Genomic DNA, 14,737 nt, shown 5'->3' with positions numbered 1-14,737 from the left:
TGAAGATCTACATTCTACTCTTGGACATTTGTATGGCCTTTATAACAATGAAGTCTCACATCCAACCCCACAAGGCCAATGGAGCAAGGACACAATCTTTCCATGATTGTGAAGCTGAGACTTGGCTTGACATTCGACTCTTGGAAAATGCATACCTGTACCCTCTCCCAGCACACAGAACACTTCGAACTAACCCACATCTCTCACAGACACATACATCACCTCACTTTCTCTGAGCTTATTCAGAAACAGCTCATGATGCTGACAATATCCCCACAAAAGGATCAGGGTGTGTCACATCCCTTTGAGGTGGAGAGCAAACTTAACCATGAAAAAGAGACAGAACTGCTGATGCTCACAACTGCTGAAACTATGCATAGACAACCCTCTGCTCCAGCCAAATTGGTCTATTCACCCACCCCCTCATCCCCCACAAAAATCTCATTTTCCTACTTCTCTCCTCACCTCTGTGACTGCACATTGTTTCTCCTGCTTGATATGCCCTCTCTTTGTGATCTTCCTTAACCACTGACCTAATGACTGGATTCAGTGAATTTAACACCTTTACATAATTTTGAAATTAGCTGCACACTACCTTGAAACACTACTCTACGATTTATTAGTTGCTCTTTTTTATTCTTTAGCTTTTTATGCCTTGTTTCCCACCGTAAGTCCTTGGAAGATTTTGTTTCTTTGATTTCCCCACAAAACCTGGTATAGCACCTAGAACAGAGTAGGTACTTCGTAGATATTTTCAATGTACTAATACAAGGAAGTTGGTGTTAAAAATAAAATTGTTTAGGTTACACAATAAGCATTACTTCAAACTCCATAACAGCATGATCTTCCTTGAACTAAAAATCCTATATTAAAAGGGTTGAATTCCATAACAGAGTGATCTTTTTTTTTTTTTTTTAATTTTATTTTGTCGATATACATTGTGGCTGATTATTGCTCCCCATCACCAAAACGTCCCTCCCTTCTCCCTCCCCCCCTCCCCCCCAACAATGTCCTTTCTGTTTGCTTGTCGTATCAACTTCAAATAATTGTAGTTGTTATATCTTCTTCCCCCCCCCCGGGTTTGTGTGTGTGTGTGTGAATTTATATAACTTAAAACCCATTGCCTAATGGAACTTTAGTCCAAGTTTTTCAACAAAGCATTGAAGCTTTGCAATGATCTGGCTTCTACATTCTTCTATAATACTGCCCACCCCAAACTGTCTGCCCCAAACTCTCATCTCTTCCCCACACATACTTTTATGTTGCAACCACCTACCCATCCACTTATTCCTTAAAATCACAGCAACTTCTTCCCAATTCCTTCCTCCTTCCCATTCATCCTGTCAAATATCTGCTCATTTTTTTTCCTTATACAACCGTCATCCTTTCTGAAGCCTTTCTTGGCTACCACAAACCTTAATAGAATTGACCACTCTTACCTTTATTCCCTAAATACACACTTAAAGCATTGCATCTACAGTACTTCATAATATATATTTGTTTATCTTCCCTAGTATCTTATGTGATTCTTGGAATAAAAATTCTGTACTATTTACCTTAATATTCCCAGTGTCAAGTACAGCTCCCACATAAACACACAACAAATGTTTATTGAAACTTTATAAATGTAACTAACTAACTTGCCTGATGACCTAAATATGAAAGATAGAATGTGGTTTCATATGAACAAAGTCTACCAGAAGATAAGCAAGAGAGATACTCATGGTTGTCCCTGGAGAGTAAACAAGAAAGCCGCTTTGCCTAAGTAAATTCTCAATGCAACGTAAATTTATTAATGTGTTCAGCAGAAAAAGTCCTCAGCTAGCTAAGTGTTCCATGCAGCTATAATCCCTAAATCCTAAGGCAAGTTGACTCCATTAGTCTAAGGAGATTCTTAAAAGTAGAGTTTTCTTACCTGTGTTCCAGTTCTCGAATGGACAGTATCACTCCTGAAGTCGAAGGCTTCTGCTGTACAGTGGCCAAAAAGGTGAATTCACTCTTATTTCGGAACAGCTGAATTAATTTCTCACTCACATGAGGGGCTGAATGGATCTCTCTTTCTATATCTAGAAGTCAAGAGGGAAGAGCAGAAGAAGCAGGAGAGGAGAAGAGCAAGGAGAACGAGAAAGATAGAAAAGAAAAATAGAAGGAGAAAGAGGAGAGGGAACACGAAAAGAAAGAGGAGGAAAGAGCCACAGTTAAAAATGCCATATCCACAGAATCCAGAGTGCATCTTTCATTTTCCCCTCCTACTAATAGTTTTCATTTTCAGGAGCCATTCACCATTTCATACAGCCACATTCATTCCATGAAAAACCCAGAAATGCTATCTCTGTCATTGTGCCTACTTGGCACTTTGACAAGTTCACAATTGGCCAGACAGATTTTCTGTCAGGAATTTTGATGGGACACTGAGAAATTTAGCCCACTGCAAACAGATTAAGTTGCTGTAAATAAGGCGAGAGGCAGTCAGATAAATGGGATCCACATTCAGAGAATATTGGGTCTAGCAAGACCCAAATGCACAGGCTCCAATTTTACTTTTCCCATGGACTCAGTTTCCTTCTCCCCACAATGCATCCAGAAAATTTGTCCTTGCCTTGTACCTAGCAGAGATTTACTAGTGCTAATAATGCCAGACAACTCTGCAATGCATGCTTGTGATACATAAGTGTACCTTGAATTTCTCTGTAAACATTCAATGGATGATTTTCCTCATGAAATATTTATTAAACTTGAGACTAATTCAGCAGGCTTAGAGGTGTGTGAGTCCAGCTAATCCTGCTCCTGGACAGGAATCTTTCTTTCTCCAACATCAGCATAATGAGAGACATCCATTATTTTATACTCAGACTCCCCCTTGTCATGATAAACTGGGTGTTATCTCATTATTTTACACTACATTTCTTGGTATCAGAAAGAGGCACCAAGGGAGCAAAGTGAGAGAAGACTATTCAGAAAATGATAAATGGTCATCAAAGGTGTATTCAGTGGTCTCCTCTCACATTCTTAACATCTCCTCTGACTGTACTATAACTACTGGGTTATTTCTTCAGGGCTGCATGAGGAGCCTTTGAAAACCATAGAACTTCACAGGCTGTGTTGCCCAAGCAACATCACAGACTTGTAGATGGATCTTGAGGACTCTCATCCTAAAGAACGGCTTTTTAAAAAGAAACCCTTGAATTCTTCACCTTGGGGCTCAGTCTTCTCATCTGCAAAATGATGGGGTGGACTGAGTGATCTCCCCACTTAGCCGTCAATAATTCCATGAATTGCTGCTTCGAGTTTGTAGCACAGAAAAGAACACCACAATCTTTTCTAGCTGTAAAAGTCTAGGCTACAGATGGCAAAATGTGATGTTGGTTCTCTACCATGGAGGCATCCTACCCAAGCACAGCACTCTGCCAGCACAAAACCTACACACATGACACTAGCTTTTCTGCCCAAAGAAAGGTCTTCGCTACTTTACTCTTTTTTTTTTTTTTTTTTTTTTAACCTGTAAGGGGATCGTAACCCCTGGCTTGGTGTGGTCTGCAGCACGCTCAGCCAGTGAGAGCACTGGCCATCCCTATATAGGATCCGAACCTGCAGCCTTGGCGCTACCAGCGCCGCACTCTCCCAAGTGAGCCATGGGGCCGGCCCCGGCTGCCACTACTTTACTCTTAAGTGGCATGCTGTCAGCTTTTGTCAAGGCCTGAGATAAAAGATCGCCACTTAAAGAATGCTTCTGTACCTTCTACAAAATCCCAGCAGAAGACTTTGAATGACATTCAAAATCTATTAAATGTACAAACAAATCATTTTGTAAACTAGAGAGTATTAGCAAATGTTTAATATTGTTTTTATCATCATCACTGGTAAGCAAAGATTCCAATACTGAATTTCTCTTAGAATTTAGTGCCAGAAAAAAACGTCTACCTCTTAAGGTTAACTTATATGTTTACTTCTTTCCTTTTTCCTTCTTTATTCATCAATTAAGAATCAAATGACTGGTAGTCGCTGCCTGGAGAGCTCGTTGCAGGATTCTGAAGCTTGAGACTGGTGAAAAGAGGTCCATGAGCAATCAGCAATGATCCCAGAAGAAAGGGGTATGAATATCACATTGGGTATGGGTGACCTCACCCCTCACTCAATTCTCCCTTGGTGAAAACATCCAGCTCCATGGCCAAAGACCTCCAAATTATTATATCTGCAACACTAACCTCTCCCTTAAGCAGAAGATTAATATATTCAATTTCCTACTTAATATCTCCATGTAAATGTCTAATAAGTATTTCAAATTGTATGTGCACACAACAGAGCTCTTATTCTCTCCCTCAACCCTCAATTTTCTCCCAGAGTTCCCAGTCTTATCTGCACCACACTCTCCCGAGTGAGCCACAGGCCGGCCAGAGTTCCCAGTCTTGGTATATGGCAACAATCAGTTCCTCAAGCCAAAAAAACTAGAAATTGTCCTTGGTTTTCTCATTTGTTCACCCTGTATATCCAATTCAAGAGCAAGTCATAGGCTCCCATATCTGGAATCTGTCCACTTCTTCCCAACTTCATTCTTACAACTCTCATCCAAGCCACTGTCACTGCTCCCCAGGACACCTCCAATAGTTTCCTAACCAGTCTCCCTGCTTCCGTACTGTCTTCTCTTCCCCATTCTCCAAATAGCAGCAAACATGCTGTTTTTAAAACATAAATCCAAATCATTTCAGGCTCCTGCTTATAATCCTCCAAAGGTTTTTCACTGCTCACAGAATAAAGTATAGTCCCTTTAGCATGGCCTGCAAAGTCACACACAAACTGATTCTCTCCTACCCCTCCCACTCAATTACATGCTCCTTTCCTTGGTTTCTAAAAGAGCACACCAAGCCCACTCCTGCCTCAGATCTTTGAACTCTTCCCTCTGCCCACAGTGCTCTTCTACCACCTCCTCACATGCTTGGCTCCTTGTCCTTCAGCTCTCAAAGCAAGTGCCACCTCCTGGCCACTCTCTCCAAAGCAGGCACTCCATTAATGTCTCTTCTAATACAAAACCCTGGTTATTTTCTTCATATAATTCATCATAATGTAAGTACTGTGATCAGTTTCTTATTTCCTTATATCACTTACCACAATTTTGTTTCATGTTTCTTGTTCATGTTACTTGCTTTTTTTCCCCATTACACTGTAAGCTCCGTGAAGGAAGGAATACATATTTATTTATTGTTGTATCCACAGTTCTGAGTGCCAGGCATAAAACGGACGTCCATGGTGCAGGCACCACACAGTGGAGACTGGTCAGTACAATAGATAGAACTGCAGAGGGCACAGTTTGTGGAAAAGACTCAGTCCAGGGCCAGAATTTCCACACAGCCCAGTGGCATTTCTGGTTACCCTACATGACATGGAAGTTCAAATGTTGGAAAGGCCAAAATTTAAAATCTAGTCTGCACAAAGAGTTTTACCCAGTCGGAGACACAACAGTAAAGCAGCAAGGCACAGAGTTCAAGTTCTGGTCCATGCAGTAAGTTTCTCCCAATCCCAGAATTAACCACAGGACAGCAAATTAGATCCAGTGCAGCTTTGAAGTGGTGGTGGTTGCTATTAATCCACCACAGAACAGAGTGGGAAAAAAAATCTCAAACCAGATACAAAGTTCTGACATTGAGCAGGAAAGGTCTAATACCACCAAAGAATACCTATAAAACCTAAAAGAGGTAGCTGTCTCCTCAAATGCCCATGCAACAACATGAAGACACAAAGATTGAAAAAGAACAAAGAAATATAACACCATCAAATGAAACTGACATAGCACCAGAAATGAACAAGAACAATAGTGGATTTATAAAATGTCTGACAGAGAATTCAGAATAATCCTCTAAAGATGTTCAGGGAGTCAAAAGAAAACACATACAGAAAATTAAATGGTATGTGGAAAACAAAACAGAAGCAGAACAAGAAACTTGATGAAGAAATGGAATCAACTAAAAATAAAAAACAGCATGGGATCCAGGCCACACCAGGTAAGTTCCCACCCCCAAGAGAGGCCCCAGCCACTGACCCCTGGGCTCTGAGGAAGTGGCGCAGAGATCTGGCACCCTCAACATGGGATCAAGGCCACACCAGGTGAGTCCTTGCCCCTGAGAGAGGCCCCAGCTGCCAACCCCCAGGCCCAAGGCAGCAACAGGCAGCTGAGTGTCAACAAAACTCCCTAATATTGCCAAACATACCAGGGTAGAAAAAGTAGACTGTGATAGCCTCTGCCACAATGACTAAACACCAATGGAGAGATATCAGAAATATGAAAAACCAGAAAAGTATGACACCACCAAAGTAATATAACAACTCTCAAGTTCTAGATCCTATAGAGGAGGAAGTCCTTGAAATGACTGGTAAGGAATTTTGAGCAACAATTCTATGGAAACTAAATGAAATAAAAGAAGACTCAATTAGACAACACAACAAAATTAGAAAAGGTATACAGTACCTGAAAGAGGAAATACACAGAGAAATCAATGCCCTGAAAATGAATGTAGCAGAGCTTGTGGAGCTGAAGGATTCATTCAATGAAATAAAAAACGCAACAAAGACCTTAACCAGCAGGCCAGAAAAAGCAGAAGAGAGAATTTCTGACCTTGAAGATGGCTTGTTCAAAATAACACAGGCAGACAAAAAAAAGAAAGAAAAAAGAATTTAAAAACTTGAAGAAAATCTAAGAGGGATAACAGACAACCTTAAGCACTCAAATATCTGAATTATGGGTCTTCCAGAGGGGGAGGAAAAAGGAGAAGGTATTGAAAACATATCTCCCTATACCTGCTAAGTTTATCTACTATTCCAAGAAACCAACAAACACAGAAGACAAACGGTAAATCAGAAATAAAGGAACAAAAGATATTTAAAGCATCCAAACAAAAATCAATATAATGCCAGGAGTAAATCAATACCTTTTGATAATAACTCTAATGTAAAAGGATTGAATTCCCCACTCAAAAGACACAGACCGACTGGTTGGATTAAAAAGATGGACCCAACAATATGCTGCCTTCAAGAGACCCACCTCACCAGTAAAGACACACATAGACTAAGAGTGAAAGTGTGGAAAAAGATATACCATGAAAATAGAAATGAAAAAAGAGCTGAAATAGCTATTCTTATATCAGATAAAATAAACTTTAAACCAAAAACCATAAATAAGATAAAGAATGTCACTAATTGATGATAAAAGAATCTATCCAACAAAAGGGCATCACAATCATAAATATATAGGCACCCAACATAAGAGCAGCCAGATTTAAAAAGCAAACACTATTAAACCTAAAGAAAGAGATAGACACTAATACCATAATAGCAGGTGATCTGAACACCCCATTCTCAACATTGGATAGATCATCTATGCAAAAAGCAACAGAGAAACACAAGATCTAAACAAAACTTTAGACCAATTCGACTTGGCAGATATCTACACAATGTTTCATCAGCACATGAAACATTCTCGAGGATAGACCACATGTTAGGTCACAAATCAAGTCTCAACAAATTCAAAAAAATTGAAATTATTCCATGTATTTTTTCAGACCACAATGGATTAAAACTAGAAATCAATAACAAATGAAACTCTGGAAATTATACAAATAAATGGAAATTAAACAACATTCTACTTAATGATATCTGGGTCCAAGAAGAAATTAAACAGAAAATCAAGACGTTTATTGAAACTAGTGAAAATAATGACACAACATATCAAAATCAGTGGGATACTGCAAAAGCACTATTAAGGGGGAAGTTTATTGCATCAAATGCTTACTTCAGAAGAATGGAAAGAAGGCAAGTAAACAACCTAACACATCAACTTAAAAAAATAGAAGGACAAGAACAATCCAAACCCAAAGTTAGTGGATGGAAAGAAATAATTAAGATCAGAACAGAACTAAATGAAATAGAAACCCAAAAAATGATACAACAGACCAATGAAACAAAAAAGTTGGCTTTTGAAAGGATCAATAAAATTGACAAACCATTGGCAAGGCTAACGAAAAAAAGAAAAGAGAAAACAAAATAACAAAAATTAGAGATGAAAAAATAATATTAAAATCAATACATCAGAAATATAAGGAATCTCTAGAGACTGCTATATACAACTACACACCAACAATTTTGAAAATCTGAAGGAAATGGATAAATTTCTAGACACACACAAACTACCAAGACTGAGCCAAGAAGTCATAGAAATCTGAACAGACCAATAACAATCAAAGAGATGGAAGCTTTTATCAATAGTCTACCAACAAAGAAAAGTCCAGGACTGGATGGCTTCACTGCAGAATTCTACCAAACCTTTAAAGAAGAATTAATACCAATTCTCTACAAACTATTCCAAAAAACTGAAACAGAGGCCATTCTCCCAATCTCATTCTATGAAGCAAAAATCACCCTGATACCAAAACCAGACAAAAATAAAACAAAAAAAGGGAAACTTCTGGCCAATATCTTTGATGACTATAGATGCAAAAATCGTCAGTAAAATACTAGCTAATAGAATACAGCAACCCATACATAAAATTATACACCATAATCAAGTGGGCTTCATCCCAGGGATGCAAGGTTGGTTCAACATACACAAATCAATAAATGTGATACACCACATCAATAAATCAAAGACAAAACCATAGCATCATCTCTATACATGCTGAAAAAGGATTTGACAAAATTCAACATTTGTTCATGATTAAGACTCTCTATAAATTGGGTATAGAAGGAAAGTATATCAACACAAAGGCATATATAACAAACCCACTGCCAGTATCATCCTGAACAGGGAAAAATTGAAAGCTTTTTCCTTAAGAACAGGAACAGGACAACAATGCCCACTCTTTCCACTCCTATTCAACATAGTGTTGGAAGTACTAGCCAGAGCAGTCAGGGAAGAGAAGGAAATAAATGGCATCCATATTAGAAAAGATGAGGTCAAATTGTCCCTGTTTGCAGATGACATGATCCTGTATATAAAACAGCCTAAAGACTCTACAAAAAAAAAAAAAAAAAAAAAAAAAAACTCTTAGTTAATAAATGATTACAGCAAAGTTGCAGGAAACAAAATCAACACACAAAAATCAGTAGCATTTCTATACTCCAACAATGAACTAGCAGAAAAAGAAATCAAGAAAGGTAGCCCATTAACAATAGTCACCAAAAAAATAAAATACTTACAAATAAATTTAACCAAGGATGTGAAAAATCTCTGTGACAAAAACTACAAACCACTTAAAGAGGACAAAGAAGATGGAATCCCATGCTCTTGGATTGGAAGAATTAACACTGTGAAAACGTCCATACTACCCAAAATGATCTACAGATTCAATGCAATCCCCATAAAATTCCAATGACATTTTTCTTAGAATTGGAAAAAACAATCCTAACATTCATATGGAAGAACAAAAGACCATGAATAGCCAAAGCAATCCTGAGCAAAAAAAAAATAAAGCCAGAGGCATAATGCTACCTGACTTTAAACCATACTACAAAGCTATAGTAACCAAAACAGCATGGTCCTGGCATAAAAACAGATGCACAGACCAATGGAACAGAATACATCTGACAAGGGATTAATATACAAAATATTAATTTTGAGGAACTCAAACAACTATACAGTAAAAAAAAAAAAAAAAAAAAAAACCCAATTAACAAATGGGCAAAGGAGCTAAATAGACATTTTTCAAAGGAAGACATACACATAGCCAACTGGTACTTTAAAAAACACTCTACATCACTAATCATCAGGAAAATGCAAATTAAAACCACACTGAGGTATCATCTCACCCCAGTTAGACTGACCTCAATCAAGAAGACTGGGAATAATAAATGTTGGTGAAGATGTGGAGAGAGGGGAATTCTCCTTTGCTGTTGGTGGGACTTTAAATTAGTACAGCCACAATGGAAAACAGTATAGAAGTTTCTCAAACAAATACAATCCAGCAATCCCACTTCTAGGTATATACTCAAGGGAATGAAAATCATCCTGTCAACGGGATACCTGCACTCCTATGTTCATTGCAGCTCTGTTTATAACAGCCAAGATACGGAATCAACCTAAATGTCAGATGACCATCAATAGATGATTGGCTAAGGAAAATGTGTAATAAATACACAATGGAATACTACTCAGCCATTAAAAAGAATGAAATTCTGCCATTTTCAGCAACATGGATGAGCTGGGAGAAAATTGTGTTAAGTGAAATAAGCCAGGCACAAAGGGAAAAATACCACATCCTCACTCATAAATGGGAGTTAAGAGAAAAAAGGAAGGAAAGAAAGACCACAGTGGTGCATTGGACTTGCAGAAGGAGAGAGCATACCTAGGGTTGCTTGCAGGGGTGGGAAAATGGAGGGAGATCAGGGAGAGGTTGGGTGCACATGGAATAATTGCCATTTGTGGTAATAAGCATGCCTATAGTATTGATCTGATCATCACATCTGGGGCACAGGTGGTAACAGTCAGCTTTTTACCCCAAGTATATGTATAATCATAAAAAAAAAAAAAAAGTTGGAGGCATCACACTATTTGACTTCAAAATATAGTATGTGCAGCGCTGGGAGCGTGGCGACGCTCCTGCTGTGGGTTCGGATCCTATATAGGACTGGCCGGTGTGCTCACTGGCTGAGTGCTGGTCACAAAAAAGACAAATAAATAAATAAATAAAATATATAGTATAAAGCTACGTTACAGCATAGTACTGGCATAAAACAGACAAATGCCAAAAAGAGATCCCAGAAATAAACCTACGTACCTACAGCCAACTAATTTTCTTTCTTTTTTCTTTATTTCATCATTACGTTATATAAACATTTCTTGTGTCCCTTCATCAATTTCTCCCCAACTCCCTTCTCTCTCCCCGTTTCCTGACTCTGGTGGCCTCAGTTCTGTTCTCTTCTTTTGAAAGTTCAATGTATTATTGTGATTGCTGTATCTTTCTTTTTTTTTTTTCTTTTTTTTTTTTTTTCTGTTCCCACTGATGAGTGAGGACATGGGGTATTTCTCTTTCTGTACCTGGCTTATTTCACTTAACATAATTTTCTCTAAATTCATCCATGTTGCATTCATTCATCCATGAATGGCAGAATTTCATTCCTTTTGCTAGCAGAGCAGTATTCCATTGTGTAAATATACCACATTTTCCTTATCCAGTAGTACATCAACAGACATTTAGGTTGGTTCCAACTCTGAGCTATTGTAAATAGAGCTGCAGTAAACATGGGAGCGCAGGTATCCTTTCAACATGGTGATTTACTTTCCTTTAGGTCTGTACCCAGCACTGGCACTGCTAGATCATACAGCAGCTCTGTCTATAGTTGTTTGAGGAGCTTCCAAACTGTTTTCCATAATGGCTGCACTAGTTTACAGTCCCACCAACAGTGTATGAGGGTTCCCCTTTTTCTGCATCCTCATCAGCATTTGTTATCCTCTGTATTTTGGATAATGGCCAGCCCAACTGGCATGAGATTATATCTCAATGTGGTTTTGATTTGCATTTCCCTGATGGTTAGTGATGCTGAGCATTTTTTCATGTGTCTGTTGGCCATTGTATATTCTCTTTTGAGAAATGCCTATTAGTTCCTTTGCCCATTTCTTAAACGTATTGTGTTTTTACTATTAAGTTGTGTGAGTTCCTTGTATATTCTGCATATTAGTCCCTTGTCAGATGCATAGTTTGTGAATATTTTTTCCCATTCTATAGGTTGTCTTTTCACTCTGTTAACTGTCTCTTTTGCTGAGCAGAAGCTGTTGAGTTTGATATAATCCCAGTTGTTTGTTTTTTCTTTTGTTGCCTTTACCTTTGGAATCTTGTCCATAAAATCTTTGCCTGGTCCTACTTCCTAAAGTGTTTCCCCTATGGTTTTTTTCAGTGGTTTTATAGTTTCCGTTCTTATAAGTCTTTAATCCGTTTTGAGTTGATTTGGGGAAATGGCAAGAGGTACGGGGTCAAGTCCAGTTTCATTCTTCTACATATGGATGTCCAGTTTTCTCAGCACCATTTATTAAAGAGGTTGTCCTTTTCCCAATGTATACTCCTGTTTCCCTTGTCAAATATCAGTTGGTTGTAAGTATGTGGGTTGATTTCTGGGTTCTCTATTCTGCTCCTTTGGTGTGAGTATCTGTTTTTATGGCAGTATCATTCTAGCCAACTGATTTTCAGCAAAGGTGCCAAAAATATACACTGAGGAGAGGACAGCCTTTTCAACAAATGGTTCTGGGAAAACTGGATATCCACATGCAGAAGATTGAAACTAGACCCTTATCTCTCACCATACACAAAAATCAATTTAAAATGGATCGAAGACCTAAATTTATGACCCAAAACTAGAAAACTACTAGAATTAAAAATACGGGAAACACTCACAAAATGTGAGTGGGCAGTGCTTTTTTGAACAAGACTAGGAAGGCACAGGCAACTAAAACAAAAATAGACAAATGGATTTACATCAAACTAAAAAGCTCCTGCACAGCAAAGGACACAATCAACAAAGTAAAGAGATAACCTACAGCATAGGAGAAAGTGTTTGCAAAGTACACATCAGACAAGGGGCTGATATCCAGAATATACAAGAAACTCAAACAACTCACAAAAACAAATAATCTACTTTCAAAATGGATGAAGGACCTGAGCAGACATTTCTTAAAAGAAGACATATAAATGGTCAACAGACACATGAAAAAAATGCTCAACATCACTAACCATCAGAGAAATGTAAATTAAAACCACAATGAGATATCATCTTACTCAAGTTAGAATGGCTATTATCAAAAAGACTGAAAATAACAAATGCAGGAGAGGATACAGAGAAAGGGGAATTCTCCTACATTGTTGGTGGGAATGTAAATTGGTACAGCCATTATGAAAAACAGTATGGAAAGTCCTCAGAGACTAAAAATTGAACTACCTTACGACCTAGAAATCCCACTACCGGGTATATACCCAAAGGAAATGTAGTCAATATATCAAAAAGACACCTGCACTCCCATGTTCATTGCAACACTATTCACAGTAGGCAAGAGATGGAATCACCCTAAATTCCCATCAACAGATGAATGGATTTTAAAAACTGTGGTATACATACACAATAGAATTCTAATCAGCTATAAAAAAATAAAATAAAATACTGTCATTTGCAGCAACATTGATGGAACTGAATACCATCATGTTAACTGAAGTAAGCCAGGCACAGAAAGACCAATATTGCATAATCTCACTCATATGTGGAATCTAAAAAAAAGGGGGGGAGGGGTTCTCATATCATAGAATTAGAAAGTAGAATAATGGTCACCAGATGCCAAGAGGGGAGCAGGGGATTGGGTCAGGGAAAAGGGAGGAAAGGAGGAGGGGAAGTGGTGATTGATGGGTACAAAACTATGCTGTCTATCCTGGGTGAATCAATATACGGTATATGCATGTACTAAAACAACACACTGTACCCACATATGTGCACAAATAAACATTAAAATTTTTTGAAAAAAAACCCAGACATCCATAGAAGTAAAGAATTGGCTTGTGGTTGCCAGAGGCTGGGAGAGGTATGGGGAAAGAAAGGATGGTGAGAGGGTGGTCAATGGGTACAAAGTTACAGGTAGATGGGAGGAATTAGATCCAGTGCTCCAATACACAGGGAGGTGACTATGGTTATCAAATATGTTGTATATTTCAAATTATCATGAAGAGAGGATTTTGAAAGTTCTGTCAATTATATGTATTAAAACATCATACTGTACCCCATAAATATGTACAATTATTATGTCAGTAAAATAAATTTAAATTTAAAAACTGACATCCAGTAAAACTTATTGAATTAATTAACATATTTTCCATTTATTTTTCTCATTTATACTGTTACTTCAAATAACAATGTATGTTACAGTCAGAAAATAGTATGATACCTTTTGGAAAACCAGGAGATAAATAAATGGTCCTTCTCAAATGCCAGTGGCTATCAAATTAAGGAAAATAATGTTTGGTGCCAACTCAACCCCTCTTCTTTACAGGACATCCCACCTAACAAACTGATCCAGTCCTACGATACCTCTGCTAACCCTACCCTCCTAGAAAACTGAGTATTTCTTATGCCAGCTTTTCTCATTTCTCTTTATAAATGATTGGCACATTGAAGTAAAGAGACCCCATTAGCGCTCACCAGAGTGAAATATAAGAAACATCTGTTTTGATACATTGAGACTTTATGTGCATTCTCATTTTCAGCAAAGCATTTTCAATAAATATTTACCATAACTCAACCACTAAAAGCACACAAGAAATCCCACTTCTTTTTACATGTAGAGGCAATAATAATGGACCAGGTTTCTAGGGACTGAGCCTACTCTAAGCTTTGCAGATAACTAGCTCTGTGACCTCAGATAAGACTTTTTACCTCTCTGAACCTCACACTCCACACGTGAACATCAAAAAGACTGAATTCCATAATCTCCAAGTTCTTTCCTAGCCCTGACATTTTATTTCTGTTAAGCACTTTATCCTGCTTCTAGCCATATAACAAAAGAGGGTACTGAGGGTATTTCTGTCTAAGAAACACCCAGATTCTACAATTTTTCTTCTCTGCTGCTTTTTTCCGAATCAACATAGAACATAAAGTAGTCAATAACTGAAAATAATGATATGTTGCCTACTTTGCAGCAGCCTGATTTTTTCCTGGAGTTAAAAGAGCAACCAATGAAAACCAGTTAATGAGAAGCTGTAGTGAATATTGTACTTCCATA

At 38.0% G+C, this 14,737-nt stretch overlaps 1 protein-coding gene across 3 annotated transcripts in view; it reads right to left on the bottom strand.

Annotated features, from left to right (window-relative positions):
- Positions 1-14,737, bottom strand: part of NELL1 (neural EGFL like 1) — an 879,285-nt gene that overhangs the window by 788,735 nt on the left and 75,813 nt on the right. For all 3 annotated transcript variants that reach the window (XM_063094110.1, XM_063094111.1, XM_063094112.1), the window contains exon 3: positions 1,916-2,066. In XM_063094110.1, the coding sequence (XP_062950180.1) occupies positions 1,916-2,066 (151 nt within the window). The remainder of the gene's footprint in view (positions 1-1,915; positions 2,067-14,737) is intronic.

Source organism: Cynocephalus volans, chromosome 4 (assembly GCF_027409185.1).
Source record: "Cynocephalus volans isolate mCynVol1 chromosome 4, mCynVol1.pri, whole genome shotgun sequence".
NCBI lineage: Eukaryota > Metazoa > Chordata > Mammalia > Dermoptera > Cynocephalidae > Cynocephalus > Cynocephalus volans.
The sequence above is the reverse complement of the archived record's forward strand: the minus strand, read 5'-3'. Positions and strand labels throughout refer to the sequence as shown.